This window comes from Macaca nemestrina, chromosome 2 (assembly GCF_043159975.1).
Source record: "Macaca nemestrina isolate mMacNem1 chromosome 2, mMacNem.hap1, whole genome shotgun sequence".
NCBI classification, from domain to species: Eukaryota; Metazoa; Chordata; class Mammalia; order Primates; family Cercopithecidae; genus Macaca; species Macaca nemestrina.
This window is the reverse complement of record NC_092126.1, coordinates 63,429,472-63,447,371: the sequence shown is the minus strand read 5'-3', so window position 1 is coordinate 63,447,371 and position 17,900 is coordinate 63,429,472. Positions and strand designations below refer to the sequence as shown.

Sequence of the window (17,900 nt, the reverse complement as noted above, 5' to 3'; positions counted from 1 at the left end):
CACCCTCTTCACACTGAGGCTCAGGACCTTTGCATAGTGTTTACCTTCTGTCCCCTGATACTGCTCTTGAAGTCTCCTGATAGGGCAGCTGGGGAGCTTGGGGTATGCAGGTAGGGAGAAAAATTGTTGCTGTGTAGTCTTGAAGGGCCATCACTTGTGAACCTGCTAAAGTCTTTCTAAGTATTCAGAGAGATCCAAACATCTACCATACCAGATGCCCATGTAGTTATTCCTCTTCTTCCAGCTGCTCACTTCCTAAAGAACCCAGCCCAGAACAACTCACCACCAAAAGCACTGTCCCTTCTATTTGCTTTTCTTAAAATATTCCTCATATTATCTCTCCATACAGTCCCTACATACAAGTAAAGCATTGAAAGGACAGGGCTCATGGCAGGGGAATGGGGTGCTTTTGAAGAGAGAATATCTGGAAGTGGGTAGACTGAACAGAAAGGGTGTGTTGGCCTCTAAGGGGAAGTGTTGGAGGCTTTCGTCTCCATTTCCATCCTTCTTCCTTCCCCCAAAGAATTGGTCCTCATATTGGGTAATAACTGCTGAAGAGTAAGGTCACTAATTGGTCCAGATGTTAAGGCATTATCCATCTCTCTGTAAGGATTTGGCGCAAGGGCTTTGGGTTTCGTTTGTTTGTTCATTTGTTTACTTTACTTTACTTTTAAAAGTCATTATTATTCTCTTTCTCTTCCTCTACCTCAATCTTATCTTCCAGTTCCTTTCCTAAGTTTCCCTATGACAATAGTGCCTCAAATTTTATCTTGTAAGTCATTATATTTTATTTCTCCTTAGCGAAAAAATTACCAAAAATATGTGTAAGAAATAATTTGTTTTGGAATTGCTTTAAGAAAAACATAAAAAGCCTCCTAAGATGATTGAAAATATATCCTAGCACTAACTGTCAGTGAACTGACTTATTATTCCAAAGGCATTGCTAAAAATACATATTTTAAATGTAAAATCATGATTCTCGTAAAAATGTAAAATGGACATGTGTCAAAGATTTTATTTAATTTATTAATTAACAAGAGAACATGTAAAAGATATGACTGGTTCAAAGGTGAATTCAAAGAGAGAGAGAGAGAAGGAATGCTGAAATGAATTTACAAATAGATGCAAAACTGGTTTTTTCCACAGGGCATGGAAGAAAATCAGTTGTCCCTTCACTGGATAGAATTCATTTGCACATTATGGACAAGAGTCATCTGCAGACTCTATCATCTACAAAGTTGTAGGTTGCTCAAATAAAATCGAAGGAGGAGATACCCCACAAGGATGCATAAGACAGAAGACTCAGTAATCTTTTTTTGCCATTTCAAAGTCTAGCACAAATTTTTCTGACTGTCAAGTCAGGATACTTAATTCTTTGTTCACAGTATATCGTTTATATTTGTTTAAAAAACAAATTGATACTGCTGATATGGCTTTTTATTACTCATTTGAAACTATGAGAAGAGGAATCCTAGAGAGAGGAAAAATCATCATTGTAAAAGTTATTTTTTTGCCAATCTGGACATATTTGTATAAGTATATGCTACGAAGGAATATGACTATTGAGTTTATGAATATTAAGGTTGACAAAAACATACAGGATTGCCAGTTGAATTTAAAATAAATAACAAATTTTCTAAAGTGTATGTATGTGCCAAATATGATGAGAAAAGGGGAAAAATGGCTGCTGGGTAAGTGATTGCAATTTGTACCTCACTAGGCTAGGTCTTACTTTGCTTTTCCTAGGTACAAAGAGATAATAGTTACAGAACATGGAATAAGTTGAAAGTGGTTTGATAAATTGCTTTTAACTTTACTTTTATTATTTATCCAAGACAATGCTAAGCAATAGTTATCACCTTCATTTCTGCATGCATACACCAAGCCCAACTGCCCAAGAGGAGGGGTAATCCGATCATAGTGATAACTTCCTTGGGCAGGAATGGTGACCCTGTGGTAATAACCCATCATTCCTTGCTTATCTCAATTAAGGCAGATTAGATTATGGTACCCAATCACAACTTTCTAGCTCATTCAGGACATTGAAGGACACATTCCTCCGTCTTTTCTAATAAAAACTCAATAACTAGCTAGCACAGCTTCTGGACATAGGAGGATATCTCAGAAGAATTTGACAACTGTGATATATTTTATTCCCTGTTGCATTATGTATAATTAATCTCTCTGGGCAAGGTCACACAGACCTTGGTTTGCTCAACAGTTAGTTTGTGAATTCCACCCACTCTGCAAAACAAAGGAAAAAGCCGTAGTGTGGTGAAGGAAGAGTGTCTCCTGTGACACCAACAGAGGCTAGAATAGTGTGAATAAAGAAGAAGGTAAGATTCTAGAAAAGTTTCAGAGGTAGAGTCAATAGTTTGGTTTGTGATTTGATAGAAGAACTAAATGGAGGCAGGAGTTGAGAAGAATGCCCAAGTTTCTGGGATTTGTAGCTGAAAGAATTGTGGGGCCATTACTGAGATGGAAATTAGGGGAGGAGAAACAGGTTGGGATTTATATAAAAGAGACTGTGTAAAGGTGGGAATCTGATTTTCATTACTTTTGTCTCCTGAATATTCTTCCGTGCATTGGCTTTTCCACATTCTGAATAATTTTACCTAGCAAACTACATTAAATTTCAGTTCATTCTCTCTTTAAGAAAACCAAATACCAATTATCATCTTTTTTATTATCTTTTGTTATCAGAGCTTCTGGTCAGCCTGAGATTATCAGTGTTCCCATAGTGAATTCCCGTAAATTCCAACCCAAAGCAAACTAACAAGAAATATTAATCACCCTACTCAGCCTGTTGAGAGGAAATAGACAATTTTCTTTTGGGTCTTTCAGCATACTGAAAATAGCTTGGAGGTCTCCCTGTGTGCCTGACTCATGGTTAGTGCCCTCTAAATAACGACTGAAAGATAAATGAATAAATCTTTTTTATATGTCCTTTAGCTCTAATGTGTAATTCCAAGGTCTACTGGAAACTCCTTTTGTTCATAATCACTAGTGCCTGGCCCCTATTGATTTTGATTAAGTATGTGAGGTCTATTTGTGTCCATTACTTAGCTAATGTTGCACAATCTTATCCATGACAACATGAACAACACAGGACCATGACACTCAGTCTAAAATCTGTTGGCTTCCCATGCAGAGTAAGACCCTAACTCCTCAAATTTACGGCCTTTGATGTTTTGGCTCCCACCAACCCTTCTAGCTAATCTCGTTTATATTCTGTCTCCAGAACAAGACCTGAATTCACGCCTTTGCCTAAAGCACCAGTTTCTCTGCTTTTCACCTACTTCTATTTTCACTCTACTCATACTGAAACTCAAATGTTACCTTCACCAGGTCTTATTTGGAATCCTCTCTCATTTAACATGGAGATTGGCCAGAGATGGAGCAAAAAATGTCTGCTAAATAGTGATTGGAAATTTAGATTGGATTATTAACCTAAAATTCTCTTTATAGATTATGATCTAAGCAATTAAAAGAGAAAAATAACTATTAGAATCCTTGAAAAGATCATCTTCAATAATATGCTTTGGAAATCAAGCACAGAAAATATTTTTAACACCTTTTTTCTTTAATCCAAAGTATTTTTCACATAAAATAATCTAATATTGTTTGTAAATGTATCTCAGGTAGTACTTATTTTAAATAATTAGACCTTTTGTTATGACAATTAGCTGCTTATTTTTTATTTTTAAATTTGTATATACAGTAATTTTTACAATTCATTTAATAGCAAGTGGTGCCATCAAATTTCTCTACTTTGGTTATCCCTTCTTTAGACCACAGTCTGCAAATTAGCACTGATTTTTTGCAAAAGTTACTATGTTAGCTGTACTGTCATTTTTCTTAAGGTTGATCAAAGATAACTTAGAATCACAGCCATTATATGATCACACAAAATGATCATATAATATATCAGACCTGTTTTATCACCAGCATTTATGAAACCAGACCTGGGGAAATAACTAGGTCTAGGGATACATGCATGGTCTTAATATTGTGAATGTTTAGCCTGTCCTGATTATTACAAAATCGGAATAGCGAGAATATTCATAATAACTTCTTAATTTAAGTGATAAACCCCAACTCATGAAAAGATAACATGCTGAACTCAATTAAGTGTCCTATTAGATGAGAAGACATTGGTGAACAGTGTAAATCAGAGCTTTTCTTGCTGAACTTATGCACTTTCATTTTTATTGGGGGTGGAGAGAGGGACGATACACACATTTTGTATCAAAGTGATTGATATTTAGCATTTTAAATAAGAATGATTGAGTGGCCAGTTTAGAATGCAGGGTCTGGAAAGGCCTGAGAAGGCAATATGCAAGCTGAAATCTAAAAATGAAAAGGAGATCACAGTGGAAAATCCAGGAGGAAGAGCATTCTAAGCAGAAGGCCCTAGAGCACTGTGGGAAGGCAGACTGGTACATGATATTCGAAAAGAGGCACAGATAGATCACATATTTCCTTGTAAGCAAGCACAAAAAGTGTGGATTTAAATCTCCAAGCAAAGAAGCCCCTGGAAGATTTTACAAAGGGAAGCAACATGATCTAGTTTATTGTTGTTCTTTTTCTTCTTTTTTTAAAAAAGGTCACTTTGGAAACTCTAGCAAACAGATTTGGGGGGCAGAAGGTGAGGCCAACTGGAAGGCAATAGTCGGATCCACAGATGATTTCGCTCGGAGTAAGATGCTGTTTGTGAAGCTGGAGAAAAGATTAATCCAATTTGGAAGCTGAGTCAAAAGATCTTTTTCATCCATTGGATGAGAGAGAGGATGGGGGAAGAAATTCATTCCAGAATACTACTGCCTATTTATGTACTTCTTAAGGTTCTTTGAGACAGTCATAATGTCTTACTGTGTGAAGTTATCAGTGTCAAAATGAAGTCACTTACTTCAAGTCGAATGAAATGGAGCCACGAGGCTATGGAGTAGAAGCCCTCAGGCATCTAAGTTGGTAGTACGAATTATTGCAAGAAATTCCTCAAAATCGCAGTATTCCAGATAAGCCACTTGCACAAGGACACTTGCCTAACAATGGCTGTCTCTACCAATAAGCTAATGCCAACTCCTGCAACAAGCCCCGGTAACCAATGGTCTTTGTTTCAAAGCATGTTACCTGTAATTCTTTTTTCTTTTAAAAGCCTGCTCTTACCCAAACCTCTTTGGATGCACCTATGGCCTGACACAGAACCCGCATCCCAAATTGTAATTTCTTGCTATTCTTGAATTAACTCTGTTTTGGAGAGTCGGTCTCTCTGCTGTTTATTTTAGATTGACAACTGGTTCCTTTATTAATTAATGAGTTAATTGACACATGTTCACTTTATGTTTGCATATTTGCATAGATTTCTGATTTTACCTTTTAGAAATAATCTTTAACAGTTGGAATGGGTTGAGGAGTGAATGGGAAATGAGTAGAGACAACACATGTAAACAACTCTTTTTAAAAGTTTAGATTAGAGGTCAAGTTGTTCTTCCATTACCCCTCCAGAGAGGCAGGCTCTACATTGCTCTGTAGAAATAACCAATCCCTATTGCATGCAATCTCAGTGCAACCATCAGACAAGGTGCCCCCAAGGTCACGGTTCAGATATGGCCCTATAAGTTGTCCAGAGCTATTGGTCACTGAGGCTGATGTCACATCGACTCCACACAAGCCCCACTGCTCTTGGCACCTGCCTCTCCCTCTAGCAAATGAGATTCTGGGTCCTCGGGGGTGAGAACACCCACAGGGTGATGTCATCATCAGCATGCAGCAGCAGCCAGTAGGGCATGACGTCAGTACACTGTGTGGGCCAGGAGTAGGGTCTAATCATTGCTCTGTAGGCTACGGCTCAAGGGCAGCCCCAAGTGTGTGGAGACTGAGGGGCATGACATCATCTCACTGCAAGGGCCAGGGGTGGGGCTAGGTGCCCCTCTCCCCTTTCTCTGGATCATAGGCCCTGGCAGGGTGAGAGGACGTCAGGGCGGTGTGCTGGTGGACTCTCTGGCCCTTTCGCAACACCATAGTCCCCATGACCATCAGTGTAGGGAGTATTCACCTTTTAAAATGGAGAGACCGAAGGTTCAGAGGGGTGAACTAACTGGCACAAGATTACATAGCAGAGCTGGATTCTAGATAGTCTAATAATTCTTTTTCTTTAAAAGGAACATAATCATATTTTACTCATGAGATATTTTGAAATTTAAATCAGGTAATGTATTCCAGCTGCATCCATGTCCCTACAAAGGACATCAACTCATCCTTTTTATGACTGCATAGTATTCCATGGTGTATGTGTGCCACATTTTCTTAATCCAGTCTGTCATTGACGGACATGTGTAACAAACCTGCACGTTGTGCACATGTACCCTAGAACATAAATTATAATTTAAAAAATTAGGTAATGTACACAAAGCACTTTACATATCCCTAAAATTCCCGCATATGTTCCTTACCCATGGCATCTGTCCATCCACCCAGAGCAGGGACCAATTCTGATTTCTAGCTGGATCTCCAGTAACTCAACACAAAGGAGAAGCAGAGTATACTGAGCAAAGGGCCTGAAGCGAAGATAGTAGATCTTATCAAGCAAAAGGTAAGGTCAAATGTAGATGTCTCAGCTGCACGCTGACAAGCACCACTCACCTTATCTTCTCATTGACATCACCCTTCCTATAATCATCCAGACTGAAAATCTGCTATCATTCTGCTCTTTCATGCCTGGTACACCCGATTAGTTCCTCACTCCATCTCCTGTTCCTTCCCTAGTCTCTATTTCCCTTAGATAAGGCCTCCTCAAATGACCTCTAACTTACTCAAATTGCTTCCTTAGTTAAATTAATACATATATATTTATCTTTAATAATAATTTAGTTCACCAAATATTTCCAACTTTACTCTTTCCCAGCACATAATGGGATTATGCTTCCTGGTGCCTGAGCAGTGAGGTGTTTGAGTAGATATGACCCACCCCTACCCATCCCACTCTCTTACTTTCAGATATAGCATGTAGTTGCCACTCTGAGGAACTCCAGAGCTCTCTTTTCCTTCTCTCTCAAGAAGGAAATCTCAATAGATTCTGTCTCAAGAAACCACTTTCTTTGTTCATGTATAAAAGACAACTCCTTATTTGCTAAACTTGGATCATGAGATTGCAGAAATGCAGTCACATCTTCAGACTCCACTTCTAATTGTAGTCCTCTTGCTATTTCCATCACATCTACAGTGACCCCCTCCACTGAAGTCTTGAACTCCCTCAAAGTCATGCATGAGGGTTGGAATTTACTTCCTCCAAACTCCTGTTAATGTTGACATTTTAACCTCCACTAATCACAAATGCTTTTAATAGCACCTAGAATATTGAACCCTTTCCAGAAGCTTTTCAGTGTACTTTGCCCAGATTCATCAGTGAATGAAGTAATAATATGGGGGTGGCAGTATATGCATGAAAATGCTTTTGCTGAATTATTTACAACATGAAAAATTGACTGCAATGTAAAAAACTAATGGTAGAGAAATGGTTAAAAACCTACAATTGTGTGCAACTACCTAAACATTTAATATGATATGTCTACTACATTGGAAATGAGGTAACACTGAAAATTGATGGTTCTAAAAGATATATAACATGGTAAAGGTATATAATATGTGAATGTGATGACAGAAGAAAAAACTTGAATTACCAAATTATCAAAAATGATATATTGAGACAAATACTACATGATCTCACATAAATGTGGAATCTTAAAAAGTTGAACTCAATAGAATCAGAGAGTAGAATGGTGATTACCGGGCTTGGTGCAGGTAGATATCGGTCAAAAGATACAAAATTTTACTCAGGAGGAATGAGTTCAAGAGAGCTATTGTATAACATGGTGATTATAGTTGATAACAATGTATTGTATAACTGAACATCACTAACAGAGCAGATTTTGTGTTCTCACCATAGAAAAATAAGTATGTGAGGTAATGCATACATTAATTGAGCCATCCCAAACTGTATAGATATTTTGAAATGTCACATTGTACATAATAAATATATACAATTTTTGTTTACCTGCTAAAACATAAATACAATTTTAAATGATACATTGAATTATATACACATTGAAGAAGAATTAAGACTGCAAGAAAATGCAGCAAAATGCTAATAGTTATATTTATCCATTTTTTCTAACTTTCTGTAATTTTATGATATATTGCTGATGAAGAAACCAAATTTTATTAAATATCGATTCTCTGCTCCTTAGCTGTCCTTAGACTCTGAGGAGAGCAACAGAGAGAGTATTTGGGTTTTTTTAGTTTTTGGTTTTCCTTCCTTCCTTCCTTTCTTCCTTCCTTCCTTCCTTCCTTCCTTCCTTCCTTCCTTCCTTCCTTCCTTCCTTCCTTCCTTCCTTCCTTCCTTCTTTTCTTTCTTAGATGGAGTTTCGCTCTTGTTGCCCAGGCTGGATTGCAGTGGCGCAATCTCGGCTCACTGCAACCTCCACCTCCTGAGTTCAAGCGATTCTCCTGACTCAGCCTCCTGAGTATCTGGGACTACAGGCGCACACCACCATGCCCGGCTAATTTTTGTATTTTTGGTAGAGATGGGGTTTCACCGTATTGGCCAGGCTGGTCTCCAACTCCTGACCTCAAGTGATCCGTCCGCCTCGGCCTCCCAAAGTGCTGAGATTACATGCATGAGCCACCGCACCCAGCCGAGAAAGCATTTGATAGTATGAAGCAGGCCATGACTTAAAAGAGAATTAAACTTTTGCACAGAAGTACAGTATAGAATTCTCACCAAACAACTGATAGTGAAAGCTTGATTATGTATAAAAGGCCACAGTAAATGCTTTTTACAATTTTAGGTGGCTGCATAGCGTTGAGTCTCAGATCACTGTACTAATGAGGATAATAAGGGTATTCCCCAGATTTAATGTGAGGATTAAATGAGATAATACATATAAATGCTAAGAACAGAACCTGGACTACAGTGAATTTTCAATATGTCAACTGTTTTGGTTATTGGATTTGTTTTTCTTTGATTATTAATACTTGGTTACAGTGCCCCCATGTGTCTATACATTGCAATACTTCTGGTCTTTAAAAGGACTTCTTAATACTTTAGATTAATGCATTTGAAATGACAGTTCTAAGGCCATACATGCATTGTCAACTCATGGTTTATATACGCTATGAAGATTAAATAGCTCCTTTAAAAATAAAGTGTGTTATCACTGAATATAAAAGTAATACATGTTCACTGTAGAAACTTTGGAAAATATTGAGAACTGTACAGAATTCTAGTCACTTATGTACAACTACCTAGATATTTTATGTATTTTATGTATTCTATATATGCATTTTTACAAATTGGGATCTGTGCATTTTTATGTTATATTAAATTTTAGAATACATGTAAAATACATTATTAAAGCAAGAGCAGAAATAAAACCATGAGGCTACTGGGGGTTATCCCACTAAACAGAAGCTGGTGTCATCACCACGGTCTCTCATGTTCCTCATTCATTGGCAACTAAAGTACGTACATTAAACTCGAGTGGAAAAATGCTTTAAAGTGAAAGAAAGTCCAATCTGACTTAGAAGTACAAGGTTGTATTATATTATACCTTACGTATAATTTGAGGAGAGATATGTAAGAATCATTTTGTTGGCCAGGTGCAGTGGCTCAAGCCTGTAATCCCAGCACTTTGGGAGGCCGAGGTGGGTGGATCACGAGGTCAGGAGACTGAGACCATCCTGGCTAACATGGTGAAACCTCATCTCTACTAAAAATACAAAAAATTAGCCGGGCGAGGTGACGGGCACCTGTAGTCCCAGCTACTCGGGAGGCTGAGACAGGATAATGGCGTGAACCGGGGGGCAGAGGCTGCAGTGAGCCAAGATTGCGCCACTGCACTCCAGCCTGGGTATAAGCTTTAAAGCTCATATTTAAAGCTCATCATCAATGGAGGCCAAAACCACTAAGTGAAAGGCTTTCGGTGAATAGGATATTCATAAGCTCTCAAAAGATCATATTTATCATTTCAAATACATATCAAATTGTGTCTGTTCTGAACATATACAGACCCCTTTTCTTGTCATTATTCTTTAAACAATACAGTATAACAACTATTTACATAGCATTTACATTGTATTATAAGTAATCTAAAATGATTTAAAGTGTATGGGAGGATGTGGGTTGGTTATATGCAAATACTATGCCATTTATATCAAGGACTTAAGTATCCTCAGATTTTGGTATCTTGGGGAGGTCTTGGAACCAATTCTCCATGGATACTGAGGGAGGACTGTATAACAGTGTTGGTCACAATACAAATTCCTGGACACCCCTTGTCCCCAACCAAGATTCTGATTAGTTAGTCTGGGGTGGTGGAGAGGGAGGGAGCAGGAATTTACATTTCTAAACAGCTCATAGGCAGTGCTGATTTTGCTGATCCATGGACCTGAGTTTGAATAGCACTGAATTATAAAACTTTGAAATTACAAAGTGTCTGTGAGTCCATAGTGATGAGAAAGAGAGAGAGATAAATGATGGATACGGGTGATAAAGCTCATATTTATAGAGGAATGCCAGCTAGCAAATGTCAAGGAATTAGAGATTTAGGAGGAAAAATCACCATTTTGTAGTTCCCAATGCAATAACTGATTCAGGTAAAGATCATTAATGGAGGCCAAAACCATTAAGTGAAAGGCTTTTGGGGAATGGGATATTCATAAGCTCTCAAAAGATCATATTTATCCTTTCAAATACATATCAAGTCACTTATTAACAGCAGAGGAAAACAATTATATTTTTATCATGGAAAAAGCTAGTAATAAATTTAGTGTCACCAATGAGAGGACAAACTGACACTATATATTCCCTAGTGGATATGGTGGGAAGTGCAATAGCATCTGTAGAATATTCTTGCCAAAAATGTTTAACCTGAATCCAATCATGAAGAAACAGACAAATCCAGACTGTGGGACATAAATTGTCTGGCTTGGACTCCTTAAAAATTTCTAGGACATGAAAAACTAGGAAAAGGTGGGGAAAATATTCTAAATTAAAAGTGACATGGCCAAATGCAATAGATTCTGGATCAAACAAGTTCTGTAGATGATATTGGGTATCCTGGGGGAATTTGCTTATAGACTGTTTGATAATATTGAATTAATGCTTGAAGTTTTATGTGTAAATTAATGGCACTGTGGTTATATAGAAGAAGGGCTATTCTAAGGAGATACACAATAAAGTAAGTGTGAAGTGTCAGGATGATTGCAACTGTGTGTGTGTGTGCGTGCACGTGTGGGCACATGTGTAGCAGAAAGTGGTGGTGAGGGGGGCGGGTAGAAAGAGAGAGAAACAGGAAGAGAAAAGAAGCCCAAATATGGTTACACAGGAGAAGGGTGATTCTAAGGAGATACACAATAAAGTACTTACGTGTAAAGTGTCAGGATGATTGCAACTGTGTGTGTGTGTGTGTGTGTGTGTGTGTGTAGCGGGAGACACTGGTGACAGAGCGAGACTCCGAGACTCCATCTCAAACACACACACACAAATATTATGATACAATGAATTTAGCTATAATGTGGCACATACTGGTTTTACTATTAAATCTCTTTGTTTCTAGAAACTAAATGGGCCTACAGGATAGTGTTTCTTGGGCCAAAAACCTAAAAGATATCTTCCTTTCCCCCTTGGATCCTACATCCACCAGCAAATCCTGTCAGTTCACCCTTCAAAATACCTCTCCCTTCTGACCACTTCTCAATCCCACCACCATGAGGCCACCACCAATTCTCGCCTGGATGGCTGCATTCTCCACACAGAATTCTGCCAAGAAGGTCTTCTAACAGTGAACATCTGATTCCATCATTCACCTGCTTTAAACCTCTCCATTCACTCCTTTCCCTAGCTGATGCCCACTTTCTATTTCTCCCACCTGTCTCCCTATACGGCCATACCGGCCTCAATGCCCTTCTGTCACTCCCAGCTTGTTACTGCCTCACAGCTCTTAAACTTGCTGTTCTCCAACTTAGAATACACCTTCCTCAGGTCTTCAATGTTGTAGGTCTCCAACCAAAAGTGTAGAGGGGTGTTTTCTGAATCCTTATGTAAATGAGCCTTACACTCCCTGCCATTCCCTACCTCTAATTTACTCATGTACTTTCTTTTTCTTTTCTTTTCTTTTTTTTTTTTTTTCGAGACAGTCTCTCCCTGTCACCCAGGCTGGAGTTCAGTGGCACAATCTCGGCTCACTGCAACCTCTGCCTCCCAGGTTCAAGTGATTCTCCTGCCTCAGCCTCCCGAGTAGCTGGGACTACAGGCATGTGCCACTTCGCCCGGCTAATTTTTTGTATTTTTAGTAAAGATGGGGTTTCACCATGTTGGCCAGGATGGTCTCGATCTCTTGACCTCGTGATCCGCCCGCCTCGGCCTCCAAAAGTGCTGGGATTACAGACGTGAGCCACTGCGCCCAGCCTATGTGTGTGTGTGGGTTTTGTTTTTTTTTTTTTTTTTTTTTTTTTTTTTTGGTAACTGCTTAGTTTCCTCATATCCTTAAAATGGAGTTGATATTTGCTATGCCTCCCTCATAAGATTTGGTGAGAACGAAATGAGATATTTGTGAAAATACTACTTATATGGTTAAGTCATCTAATAACCATCTTTTTTTTGTGTGTGGTACTTTCAAGGTAAAGTGTGGTATCTTATGCTTAAAGTAATTCAACACTGTGCTAAAAATCTGGTGGACTGGAACCCCTGTGACATTATTAAATTATGTTATTACGTTAAAATACTCACTGGCACTGCCAAAGGAGGTCTCTCTATTTCGGGCTGTCCCTCTGTGTCTCTGTCTCTATCTCTGTGGTGAGAGAGCTCATGCAAGCGAGAGTCGGCCAACTCGTGGTTTGCAAAGCAGAACACAGCGGAGGGTCGCTCTTTTTAGGTTAATTCCTCCGCACAGTCAACACACTGCAGGAATTCAGTCGGCCTCCAAGACTGCCTCTCGGTACCACCTACCGGGAGCTAGAACTGCAGGGCTCCTTCCATACCTGGTCTTCCTTAGTTTGGTAAAACCCAGTTTGTTCATTATCAAAACATAGTCATGTTCGGGCTGGGCACAGCGGCTCATGCCTGTAATTTCAATACTTTGGGAGGCCGAGGAGGTCAGATTACCTGAGGTCAGGAGTTTGAGACCAACCTGGCTGACATGGTGAAAACCCCGTCTCTACCAAAAATACAAAATTACCCAGGTGTGGTGGCATATGCCTGTAGTCCTAGCTACTCAGGAGGCAGACAGGAGAATCGCTTGAACCCAGCAGGTGGAGGCTGCAGTGAGCCAAGATCGCACCACTGCACTCCAGCCTGGGTGAGACAGGGTGAGACAGAGTGAGACTCTGCCTTAAAATACACACACACACACACACACACACACACACACACACCAGTCACTGTGGGTGTTTTATTTATTCGCCATTATTCATTCTTATGCCCTGTCGAGATTTTTGTCATTTACAATGCTTAGAAAATCAGATAGAAATATTTATCTGATATTCACTTTTCAGAAAATGTAACTGATATTTACCTTTATCTCAAAGATTTAAGATTTATTCTTTAACTCTTTAGGCAAGGAATATTTCAGAAGTGTTATGCTTTTGTTGCTATTAAATCCATGGCAGCATGCTATTTTGATAAGTTAAGTTTTACCTTGTTACAGATAAATGATAGAGTAAAATTACTTGGCATTTAGGATTTTTGTTAAATATTAATAAGTAGATTTTAGTCACTCTTGTCACATACAAGAAAGTCACAATGTGAGATGATAGGTAGTTAATTTGCTTTACTATAGTAATCATTTTAGTATCTATATGTGTCCTAAAACATCATAACATAAACCTCAAATATACACGATAAAATTCATTTTAAAGAATACACAAAATAAAATAAAAATATAAAGATAAACACCTGAAAGGAATGCACAAAATAAAAATGAAATAAAATGTATGACAATAATAAATATCAAGCCTCTTTCTCTTGTCTGTCAAGAAATATTTTGCTACTGTCCACCTAGTTTTTCCCGTCCCTCAGTCTCGGGCTTTATTAGTAGACCAGGGTGAAGAGTGCACAGGTGTATGTATGTGCATGCATGTGCATGTGTGTGTGTTGGAGGGCAGACAAGATCATACTGCAGAGAGCAGGAGGGAATTGCCAAATAAAGACTGATAAAATTAACTCAAAAAGAAAGCTTCGAGACCAGCCTGGCTAGGCCAACGTAGTGAAACTCCATCTCTACTGAAAAATACAAAAATTAGCCTGGCATGGTGGTGCGCACCTGTAGTCCCAGCTACTCGGGAGGCTGAGGCAGGAGAATCGCTTGAACCTGGGAGGTGGATGTTGCAGTGAGCTGAGCTCGCGCCACTGCACTCCAGCTTGGGTGATGGAGTGAGACCTTGTCTCAAAAAAAAAGAAAGCAAGTGACTGATGGAGGAAAATAGACTGAATCCCTGGATCCCAGGGAAGAAAGGAGGAAAGCATGAGAAGGGTACACGTTTTGGGGAGAATATTAACAGAGATTTTAAGGAATAGTTGCTATATGGGGGGAGATGTTGAAATGACAGGAAAATGCTGCTTTATAAGTTTTGCTCTACATGAAGAATGCATTTGCCCACCACACCCAACACATACACCCAGGGGCTTTCTAAAGTGAAGATTTGGGTTCCTTTCAGTATTTTAACAGGCTGTTTTTTTCAACTTTTACTTTTACATCATGCCAAGACTGGGCCATAAAGGGCTTGACTTAATTCAGATTACCAAGATACACGAGCACCAGAGGGCATTTTTTGTAGAAGTAAGTTAGTGACTTCCAATTTAAGGTTACTAAGAAGATTCCATAAAAACACACACAGAGAAATTGTAAGGGAAGATACATATTTGAGATTTTAATTACGTTCCAAAAAAGAAAAGTTCTACTACGAAGCATTTAACATTGCCACTCCCCTGAGATCTCCCTGAAATCAGGAAACTTTTTGGCAGTCTTTCATGTTTTTTATATCTCTGTTATTGAACTTAATTTATTCTGCCTAGCAAATTTTTTCTAAGAACATTTTTATTGTAGAAGTAATGTATGTTGGCCTGATTTATTCTTAATTGCATGTGGTAAGTTCACTGAAGACAGAGACTATACCTTATTAGTAAAACAACGTCAGAACACCTAACAGCACAGACCCTGGAGTGAGACACACCTGAATTTGAATCTTGGCTCTGTTGCTACTCCTCAGTTAAATATCAAGTAGTTTTTTTGTGGTGGTGGTTGTGTAATCTTGTTTAGACTCAGTACACTCATCTTTAAAATTTAGATTATGCCTGTTTCTCTTTGGGCAGTTGTGAACATTAAATGGGAAGATGTATGAAAGTGCTTAGCACACAGTGCCTGGCACCCACAAGTACTCATCCCACAGTAACTATTATTACCTGTGTGTCTAGTTTATTATTTGAATCTCTACCACGTAGCACAGAAGGTAGTGCTCGGATCTTTGCTGAACAAATAGCTAAGACGAGAGAAGAAAATCGTTAAGAGGAATCCAAGGGCTGGCATCCTTGGTTTATTTTACCCCCTTTTTTTTTCCCTCTGTGACCTTAAGATTTGGAGTCCTAGGGTCTGCTATGGATGATTGAGCTCTGCTTCCAGCCCCAAATGAGCCTTGTTGGAAGTGGGGTAGGAGGAAAGTGTTGTCTGTTTGTACCAGGGCCTCCCTGGGAGTTCTGAGCTTCTCAGGGGACTTCCATTCCAACCTCCAGCTCCTTTGCCCACTCACCTGCCCTCCCGCCCAATGCCTCTGGAAAGTTTCCTAGAGATGGGAACTTCCAGTGACTAACCTGTACCTTTGTAGGGTCAGTGGGAGTGAGGGACCCTCTAAAATACCATCTCCTGCAGTAAGCATTTCTTGTTTCCCTGGTTAAAAAGAGTATCTCCCGTAATCGCACATAGCATTTATTGCCCTAATCTAGCTGCTAGCTTTATGTTGTTTCCTGCTGTAAATTGTGGGTCTCTGAGAGCAAAGTCTAGGTCCGGTTCCTGTTTGATCAGTACAATGAGCTGCACATATGTTTCCAAGCAATGGCTGTTAAACTGAATTCCAAGGAAGCGAGACTCGGGGCTGTAGCCTAGAGCTGAGCCCTGAGCCCCTAAACTCCAAGGTGCTACCCCGATCACCAGACCTTTAAGTAAATACACTCTGCTCCCTATGGCAGAACACAGCCTCTGAGTAATTAGCAGCCTGAAGTTCATTGTTTAAGATTCACTGGAGGAAGTTCCCAGCAACAGATTTCAAAAAAGCTGGCAGGAATCCAGAAGAAAAGCTTTATTTAGGAAATAAGAAAGCTTTATTTAGGGAACATGAATTTACAAGATGTTAACATTACCCCTTTTCCACTCCACAATTTGAAGTTCGTTTTTTACACCACCCAGCTATTACATAGGAGCATGGTGGAAATTCAATACCTGTTACAGCTGGAAACAATCTGGAAGAATTCTGACTCTATTAGCAGACAGCTTACTAAAACTTTGTTCTAGTAGTCATATACAATTAATAATGTAGTAATTTATTTGGTCCCAAATGTGACTACTATATTCAAAGTCATCCAATGTGATAAAAATTTGTAGAACATTATACATTTTCATTCCCAGTGAGCATTGCCACAGTTTGCTAAAGTTTCTGGCTGAAAAAAAAATATTTTCTAGATATCATTCTAAGTTGTTTAACTAAATGTAAATGAAATAACATCTCAGGAAAAGTTTGTCATCTCAATAATTTGATTTCCTCATTTGGCATAGAAAAACAATTACCCTTCCAACTTCATCAGTGTCTCTGTTGAGACTTGGATTTTTCAGTCTCAGTTCTGCTTGAAGAATGCCAAAGTGTCTCCTCTTGATTTCATGTGGCTCTTCACAAATCCAGTTAATTTCCTGAACCCCTGGGCCAGCCCATCCCCTGTGAGGGCACAGCAGGGTTGCACATACCAGTTCCGGTCACTGCAAAGCTTCTTCACTTTGAACATTCTGGTGATGTCCTCAGCAGTCAGAGCTCCAGGCATGTCTTGTTTGTTGGCTAATAGAACAACAGGCACATTTTTAATGTGTTCATTCTTCAAAATGTGCTCAAACTGTCTCCGAGACTCTTCCAGTCGCTGTTTGTCTGTGCTGTCCACAACATACACCAACCCATCAGTGTTCTCACAGTAACAGCCCCAAACAGTTCTCATTTTTTCCTGTCCTCCAACATCCCAGACTGTGAGCGAAAGACTCCTTTCCAACTCGATCATCTCCACATTGAAACCTATTGTAGGGATGGTGATAATATCCTTAGCAAGCTTTAATTTATAAAGGAGAGTAGACTTCCCAGCTGAGTCAAGTCCCAAAAGAAGAATTTGGGCTTGTTTGGTTTGGGGATTTTTAGAACCCAGCAAACCCATTTTAGCTTTTCTCTTTCTCTCGCTCTCTCTCTCTCTCTCTTTAAATACCTTTTCTTACTTTCTTTCTTTGTTTCTTCGAATGGCCAGAGACAATGTGTCCTTTCTGGATCTCGCATGAAAATGTTAGGAAGAAAGAAGAAAGCAAATGCTTCATGCTGTATTCTAAGAACAAGAACCTAGATGTGTTTATGTTGTAGCTTATCAACTTGATTATGGGCAAACGGTATTTTATTTGCAGTCCCAGCCAATCCTGAGGTATCTGTGGTGTGAGTAACCAGCCAATGCCATGGTGACTCAAAGGGGAAATTCTCTGTAAATGAGTAAGATTAGGAGAGGCCTACCTGGCTGCAGTTTTGTTTTCTTTCAGGTGCTAGAAATCTAGAGGAAACTGAAGGTTCAACATGCAGAGGAGCATGGTTTAGCAGCAGAACAAAAACTT

At 39.2% G+C, this 17,900-nt stretch overlaps 1 protein-coding gene and 1 non-coding gene across 2 annotated transcripts; both read right to left on the bottom strand.

Moving 5' to 3' along the window:
- Positions 1–3,936: 3,936 nt before the first annotated feature.
- On the bottom strand, positions 3,937–4,068 carry LOC112427846 (small nucleolar RNA SNORA72). The gene has a single exon (XR_003019595.2). It is a non-coding gene; the product is annotated as a small nucleolar RNA SNORA72 (small nucleolar RNA).
- A 12,267-nt stretch (positions 4,069–16,335) lies between these two features.
- LOC105488525 (ARF like GTPase 14) lies at positions 16,336–17,664 on the bottom strand. The gene has a single exon (XM_011752699.2). The coding sequence runs from the start codon at positions 17,459–17,461 to the stop codon at positions 16,883–16,885; it is 579 nt and encodes a 192-aa protein (XP_011751001.1). The 5' UTR covers positions 17,462–17,664; the 3' UTR covers positions 16,336–16,882.
- Between the last annotated feature and the right edge of the window lie 236 nt (positions 17,665–17,900).

Coding starts and splice junctions, on each gene's coding strand:
- LOC105488525 (XM_011752699.2), bottom strand. CDS start 17,461: ATGGGTTTGCTGGGTTCTAAAAATCCCCAAACCAAACAAGCCCAAATT.